At 42.8% G+C, this 8,466-nt stretch overlaps 1 protein-coding gene across 2 annotated transcripts; it reads right to left on the reverse strand.

The window, feature by feature from the left end:
* Window positions 1–5,163: 5,163 nt before the first annotated feature.
* LOC103999819 (U-box domain-containing protein 12-like) lies at window positions 5,164–8,175 on the reverse strand. 2 transcript variants are annotated; one of them, XR_001975899.2, is made up of 4 exons: window positions 7,454–8,175; window positions 6,469–7,366; window positions 5,751–5,841; window positions 5,165–5,652 (listed from the first exon to the last, which is right to left on the reverse strand). XR_001975899.2 is itself a non-coding variant. In XM_009421686.3 (3 exons), the coding sequence occupies exons 1-2, from the start codon at window positions 7,975–7,977 to the stop codon at window positions 6,481–6,483; spliced, it is 1,410 nt and encodes a 469-aa protein (XP_009419961.2). In that variant the 5' UTR covers window positions 7,978–8,175; the 3' UTR covers window positions 5,164–5,841; window positions 6,469–6,480. The 2 variants fall into 2 exon arrangements, 1 of the variants encoding a protein (XP_009419961.2); XM_009421686.3 differs by having other exon boundaries at window positions 5,164–5,841.
* Between the last annotated feature and the right edge of the window lie 291 nt (window positions 8,176–8,466).

The raw sequence follows: 8,466 nt of genomic DNA on the forward strand, positions 1-8,466 counted from the left end.
GTAGCTACGAAGATTACGGCTAAGAGCATGTGGGACAAGCTTAAACCCTTATATATGAAGAGGACATTGGAGAATCGTCTCTATTTGAAGCAGAGTTTGTATATGCTTCGGATGACTGAAGGTACATCTATACTCTCACATCTTGATAAATTTGATTCCTTAGTTATGAATTTAGAGAATATAGATGCAAAAATTGATGATGATGATAAGGCCCTATTACTTTTGTGTTCTCTTCCCCAATCTTTTAAGCATTTCCGTGATACTATGATTTATGGAAAAGAAACAATTTTATATCAGGAAATTAAATCTGAACTAAAATCTAAGGAGCATATAGATAGGGATATCACTGGTGAAAGTAGAGGGAATCAGGCTAAAGGTTTGATTGTCAGGGGTAGAACGGATAAAAGAGAATTTGACAGTAGTAGATTTAAATCTAGATCTAAATCCAAACATAGAAATTTGGAGTGCAGATATTGTCATAAAATGGGGTACATTAAGGCTGATTACTTTAAATTAAAAAATAAATTAAAGCAAAAAGAAAAAATTATTAAGAAAACTATTGAGTCCGCTGAAGCTAGTGTAGCAACTGATGAGAATGTTGGAAATATTTTCTTTGCTATTGATGATAAGACGAGGTCTAAAAATGAATGGATTTTAGATTCGGGTTGTTCTTATCACATATGTCCTAATAGAGATTTATTTTTCACATATGAATCTTGTGATGGTGGAATTGTTTTGATGGGCAATAATGCCGCGTGTGATGTTGTTGGTAGAGGCACAATCCGAATTAAAATGCATGATGGTGTTGTGAGGACGCTCAGTAATGTTAGACATGTTCCTGATTTAAAAAAGAATCTCATCTCTTTAGGCACCCTAGAGGCCCTTAGGTGTATATACGCAGTTGAAACTAGAGTTATAAAAGTTTTTAGAAGTGCCCTTGTTGTTATGAAAGCTTGTAGGTCTAGTAGCTTATATATTTTGCAGGAAACTACTATCACAGGCTTAGTTGCAGTCTCGTCATCATCATTGTCTGACAATACCAAATTATGGCATATACGTTTGGGTCATATGAGTGAAAAAGATTTGAGCATATTAAGCAAAAGGGGTCTTCTTTACGGACAAAGTACTAGGCCATTGGATTTTTGTGAACACTGCATTTTTGGAAAGCAAAAAAGGGTCAGCTTCAATTCTCCGGCAATTCACAAAACAAAAGATACTCTTGACTATATTCATTTAGACCTTTGGAGTCCAGCTCGTGTTCAGTCTAAGGGTGGTGCTAGGTATATGTTGACTTTCATTGACGATTATTCCAAGAAAGTTTGGGTTTATTTTTTGAAGCATAAAAATGATGTTTTTCTAACCTTTAAACAATGAAAGACTTTGATTGATAAACAAACAGGTAAACATATTAATAGGCTTCGAACAGATAGTGGCATGAAATTTTGTGAAGGTGACTTTGATGAATTCTACAAAAATAAAGGAATTATTCGGCATCACACTATTAGGATGATGCCTCAGCAAAATGGTGTGGCCGAATATATGAACAGAATACTCTTTGAGGTGTATGATCTCAAATGTAGGGTTGATAAAAGACTTTTGGGCAGAGGCGATTAATATAGCCTGTTACGTTGTCAACCGCGCTCCTTCTGCAATACTTAACTTTAAAACTCTGGAGAAAATTTGGTCAGGTACTCCTGTTGATTACTCTGATTTAAAAATTTTTAGGTGTCTAGCATACATGTATATAAATGAAGGAAAATTAGAGCCTCGAGCTAAAAAATGTATTTTCCTTGGGTATGCTTCTAGGGTAAAAGGATACAGATTATGGTGTTCTGATCCCAAATCCCCAAAATTTATAATTACTAAATATATTACATTTGATGAATTATCTATGTTATCTTCCAAAGAGGAATCTACTAGTTGTACAAATGATAGTGCACAGAAGCAGGTGGAGCTTGAGATTGGTAGTTCATATTCTTTTTAACTTGAACTCTTCTACTCAAAGAATGCTAGTAGATAGTTCCTAATCTACTAACAAATATGATCTAGAGGAAGAGCAATATTCCATAGCTAAGAATAGATCACGGAGAGATATTCGACCACCACAAAGATATGCTTATTTAGTTGTATATGCTTTGTCTGTTGCAAAATAAAACAAGTTAGTGAGCCTACTATCTACTCAAATGCAGTTTTTTGTGATAATTCCGCTAAGTGATTGATTGCGATGAATGAAGAAATTGAATCTCTTCATCAGAATAGAACTTGGGATCTTGTGAAGCCGTCTTCGGGTAAGAAAATTTATATAAAGGACAATCCAGCCTCTTCCAGTTTACAAGTTCAAGTAGTGCTTGGACTTGGTTGGTGTTCATTGTTGGTGATTGTCCGTTGGGGCTTTTGTGAAGAAGGTGGAACAAGTTTTGTTAATTGTTAATGTTGGGACATGCCTAGGTGGAGATTTGTTAGTTTGGCAAATCCCACATAGTCCCACGTCAGGAAAATCAAGTTTAGTATCTCTTGTTTAAACTATAAATAAGGGCTTGAGCTTTGAAGTCAGGTGCACCATAAAAAACCTAATTGTTTGTTTTAAGCTTTTCTTGTTTAGTAGTTTCAGGTGTTTTATGGCCTAGGAACATCTTCCTAAGACATTTGTAATAGTCCCTCTTTTATAGTAGTGATTTACTCATCCTTCGTCCGTGGATGTAGGCTATTGACCAAACCATGTAAATCTGTGTTCTTGTCGCTTTTATTATTTCTGCTTTATTGTCTTTGTTGGGTTGTCAAAATTATCTTTTGGTAAATTTTCTAGGACTACTCTATCAGAACACACCATTGATCTTTATATAGAATGGACTAATCCATCTTGAAAGATCAAGACTCTTAAGCACCATCAAGATTTCTTACGCAAATCAGACTCCAATCAAGTCGGATTCTCATCAACAAACATAGAGAAAGATTAAACATAATATTTTATATTCCTCATGAGATGATGTTCTTATAGTGTTGAAATCTTAATGCTTTGTTATTAGGAAAGATTCTCCGTATTTGGTTAATTGAAAAGGTATTATCTGCACTAATATGATGAAACTATAATAAATTGATTTTTCATTGGAGGTCGATTTGTTTTCGAAATTGATACGAAGGTCAGACAAAAAGTCATACCCCATTTGGTGCAAGTCGATTAGTAGAGGCTACACTTTTGGCAGAGATATGGACTTAGCTTTCTCCAACCCATCACACTCCCTGGCATTGAGCTGCTGCCTTTGTTTTATCTTCATTTCAATGAAATCCAAACGAAGGTCAAGTTTTAGAAAGAGAGAACAGATAGAGCAGCTAACCTATCCCCGTTTGCCAGTAGATCACTTTAGCTCATCCTTGTTAAGTGGCAATACCAAGGTGACTGGGCTGATGCAAGGAAATATTAGAGACCAGCTGTTTGTTACCGAGCAGTATACTATCCTGGAATTTATTGATATTGCCTTGACCATTGATAGGACATATTTTGATCTTATGTGAACCATCGACAAATGTTATAGATCGACGCGACACCGTACACCTTCAAAACTACGGGGTGCATGTCATGTCAAGCTCCAATGGTGTGACTGTGCGACCTGACCACCCCAAGGGCTGGGGGCGGTGCCGCCTGCTGTTAGGGCAGTACCGTTTGACGCCGCTCAAGCACCCCCGAAGACGCCACCTTGTTAGAGAGGTTATTCCGCCCCCAGAGTCAACGGTCATACCGGACCAGGGCCCGACCAATTCCCGCATGCAGGTATAAATACCCTCGACCTGATCCAAGAAAAGGAGAGAGAAAAATCAATTGATCACTCCACTGATTTGCTCGTCGGAGGGGCCTCGTCAGGTGATCCCGACGAGGGCTATTTTTATAGGAAAACATAGTCATCTCACGAAGACGAGCTGCCAACCATCTTGCAGAGGGAGATATACAACACGACATACATAGCACCCGGATCAGGACACCAAGGAATGCTGATCAGCACCCCATCGTGAGGGTCCGATCGATCTCGGAATCCAGCTCAGTCAGCAGAAGACTCCCGACATTGACCCGTGGATCAGGTTGTACTGACTCATTAGCCACGACACATTTGTTCACTAACATTCATGTATCATTCTTATCATAAATAAATGATTAATCTTCTCGATGACTATAAATGCTCTGCACTTGCCCACAATAAAATATGTTAGTAACAGAACATCAACTACCTATCACCACCGTCACTTTATATATAAACATAATTGAATAAAATATTTTATTAATAATTACAAATAGATAAATTTACTAGCTTCAAATAATCATAGGACGAAGGGTCTAAAGTTAGTCATTACCTAGCGCCACAAGCCTACGCGACATAAGACTACGAAGCACCAAACAAATAAATCATATACACTACCTACCCAAAGTCCCATCGAATCTTACCTCATTCCTACTTCTTAGTGTATTCTCATAATCAATATGAAATTTGAAAAAGGTTAACATATGCAACTGTACTGGTATAAATAAAGAAACTGATTTTATGATTTTTAAACTTTGATTGTTCAAGTTGTGGAAAAAAATTAAAATCTTCTCATGATGCCAAATTGTTTCAAAACCCTGCCAAAGGATCTATTTGCTCAATGGGACCAGGAAACCAGTTTTGGTGGCATCTCAATCAGACACCAAGATTTCTCCAGCATGTAAAGATACTGCATGTCAGTGTTCTAGTCACCCCTGTACAACAGCATAACCAGAACACCAGATTGGACCACGCTCTTGTCAATTTGTGACCATTTTGGCACTTTTGCATTGGATCGATAAGATTCGATGTAGAACCTCATCATATGTTACTTGGAACTTTAAGAAAATTGCAGTTTAACAGACATTTTTCTAAGCTTTTAGCAGAGTGATTACTTGTCTGAGCAGCACTCGATTAGTAACTCTGCTCTAAAAGCATTCTCTCCACACTGGTTCATGGTTCAACTTCATTCACCAAGTAATAATTATATTCTCTTAATTAATCGGAAGCTGTGCACTTTCAAGTAAAAATTTTCCACATCAAATACAAAAGCCTCCTTGAGTAAGAATATGAAGAATATAGTACTGGAAAACAGACCCAAGAAAGAATCAAGATCAGAGCTAAATGTTTTACTACTTTGTTTAATGCTAAATTTTGTTTGGCATTTAATTAGTAAATCAAACATAAAAAACAACAGCTGCTACCAAACCTCATAAACAATGCCTCAAGACCTTCTTTCTTATCCTATAAATACAGCACCTATTAATACTTGAATATGAGGGGGAAAAGAAGATTGGATCTTCCAAGCTTTAAACTTCAATAGCTCTTCTGCTTTCTGCTGACCTCTTTCTTCCTTCAGCAAGATTAGATCTGGCATTTATGTGTTTGATATGAAGACAACAAACTCCCACCAAACCTTTGCAGAAAGTAAAGGGAAGGACTCCATGACCAGCCTTAAGAACACTCACAACACTGATAAGATTCTCTGCTTCTATGGCTTCAATCCATGCGGTTCCAAATGGTCAGTGATGGGTCCAAACATTATTTAGAACGTGAACTTTGTGATGCCAATTGAATAGGCAGTAATAATTACCCCAAAACTCCTTCAGAACGTTACTCTCTCTACTTCCGACTTTATTCTCTGACAAGTGACAGCCACAGACATGCTTAGAATTCACATAAATATTTTTCTCCTAAAATGACACACAAACAAACAAAAGAAAGGGTGACTGGCTGAACCTTTAAGCTTTACAAAATTGTAATCATGGAAGAGACAGAAAGGTAGAGTTTTGCTGAGCACACATGGATCTGCTCTCTCTCTCTCTTCCTCCTGCAACAACACATGCTTCCCATTAGCAAGGGCCATCACAGAAAAAGATGAAGTCTTATCTACTCCATTTCTTTATTTAGAGATCAGAATGAGCTCCCCGGTGGAAGATAGAGAGGGATAGATAGACGGAGTAGACTGCATTATTTTCTAGATAAAGATAAAGAATTTTCATTTCTTCTAGGCATTCATGTTCATATATTACTCAAACCAAGGCATGAATTTTCTTCTCTCATATCAAGAAGAAAATGAGAGAGAGATTCCAAAACTTTGGCCTCGAAAGATGCTCTCTTGCGTCAGAACCAGAACCAAGACATCTGATGTCAGAGAAGAAAAGAAGGCGATATCTGGAATGGAGAGAAAAAGACCGATCTTTTGTACGTATTCTATTTAGAAGACTATTATGTGGACAATAAGAACCCAAACCAGGCGAGAAAAGAAGAGAAGACATCGGTGCAGGAGAAAGAGTGCACCGTAGATTAGGAAAAAAGAAGTGTTTTAGAGGATAGAAATAGCTCGCACTTCACGGGCAGAATAGATGGCGAAACCAGGGAAGACAAAAGGGAGGTTTCTTAGTGAGAAACCGACGAAAGAGAGGCGATCGAAGCCTTCCATCCTCCATTCCATTACCTTTTCGTCACCTCAGAAGGGCAAGCTTTTGGACGTAGAGGTGGCGGTGAGCGCTCTAAGCCGCTCCCACGGCGCGAAGTCCTGAGCCAAATTCGCCCGCCTGACGATCCTTCGCATGTTGTTCTGCAGGCTCTGCTGCACCAGCTCCCTCACCGCCCTCCTCTCCTCGCTCATCCCCTCTTCAGCAGGAGCCGTCTCCGCCGCCGCCCCACACAATGGCGCCGACACCGCCGACACGCCGGAACTCCCTCCTGCCTCTGACACTCTTTTCCCTTTCTCCACTGTTAGTATCTCCAAGAGCCGCGAGGCCCGCTTCTGGGCGAGCGGGGTGCCTAGCAGCGTGAGCTCGAGAAGGGCAGAGACGACCCCGGCCTCGACCATGGCCGCCCGGTCGCCGTGCCCCTTGTGGGCCATCACCATCAGCACGTACGTTGCCTTCTCCTGGCACGCGGCTGCGTCGCACCACCCTAGGACGTCGATAAGGATGGCGAAAGCATCAGCGGAGCGGCTCACAGCCCGGCGCCCCTCACCAGAGGCCACGAGGTTGGATATCACCGCGAGGGAGCGTTCAGTGACCGCCATGTCGCCGATCGCCGCCAGGAGGGAGGGGACGAGGCCGGCGTCGACGAGGAGGGGGAGGTTGACGGAGGCGATGGAGAGATTGAAGAGGGCGCGTAGAGCGTCCTGCCTCGCCGTGGGGCTCGTCTCAGGGCTTCGAAAGGCGGATAGCAAGAAGGGGATCGCGCCGGAGGCACCAATGACGGGCTTGTTTGAATCCAACGCACCGAGGCCGAGAAAATTGGCGACGATTGCTTCGGAGATCGATGGGTTGCTTCCGAACTCGATCAAATGTAGCATCTTGTGGACGGCGCCGGCCTTCACGATCGCCGCCTTGTTCCTGGAAACGCAGACATTGGTAAGAAATCCCAGCAAAACAGCATAAAAAACCGAGCTTCGATCTCACATCGAAGAATGAGGTGCTTACAACTCGTTGCCAATCCCTAGGTTGAGAAGCGCGTAGAGCGCAGCGACATGGAGATCAGGATCCTTGGAGTCAAGCATCCCGACCAAAGGCGGGATCGCTCCGAGCATCGCGAGCGTCTCCCTTGCTTCGGGGTCGTCCTTCGCGAGCCTCCTCACCTCCGTCGCCGCCTCCTCCCGCCGATCCCCGTCAGCATTGTGGTCGTCTAGCTGCAGCCGACCGACCACGCACTGGATCTCCTCGAAAGCCTCCACCTTTCTACGCGCCTCGGCGTCGTCCGCCTCGTCGGAGCCGGAGTCGGAGGGCTCCGCCTGCAGTAGCTCCATGAGCCGCTCCGCCCGGCCAGGCCTCGGTCTGCGGGGAAGCGGCTCGGTCACATCAACGCCGCCGCAGGCCTTCCGTCGGCCGCGGTGGCGGGAGGCGCCGCAGGCAATCGCGTCGAGGATCCTGCGGCGGAGGGCGGCGGGGGAGAAGGTCGGCCAGAGGCAAAAGCCGGCGGCGGCGTCAGGGAGCATGCATTTGGCCATGGCGGGTCCTCAAAGCCGTCACCTTTAGTGGAATGGCACGGGAGACAGGACAGAATGGAGAGAACCAAAGCGTGGGGAAGAAGCCATGGATTCCGTACTATCAGCTCCTTCGCTTCTCTCTTTTATCTCTCGCCTCTGGCTCCCTCCAGCGATATTATAATCGCATATCCCCTTCTTTAAGAGTCATGGTCCCACGCAGAGGCCCCACCAACAACTCGGAAAAGTAAACTAATGCGTAAGAAACAGATGGGTAGAAAATTGTGAGTCATATGCTAATCAAAGTCTAATTCAGAGTGCATGTGATACTAATGGAATCCACTCTACTTACATCACATTTATACCACATTCGTGATGGTCTAAGTTGGAGAACGCACGGATTGTGCCCACAAATTTATACCACATTGCATAATACAGTAGGGCAAGTATGCATGGGGATGGGCCAAGAAATAAAACATCCATGAGCGGAAGGGAACATGTTGGGTCTTTCCT

This window comes from Musa acuminata, chromosome BXJ2-10 (assembly GCF_036884655.1).
Source record: "Musa acuminata AAA Group cultivar baxijiao chromosome BXJ2-10, Cavendish_Baxijiao_AAA, whole genome shotgun sequence".
Lineage (NCBI taxonomy): Eukaryota > Viridiplantae > Streptophyta > Magnoliopsida > Zingiberales > Musaceae > Musa > Musa acuminata.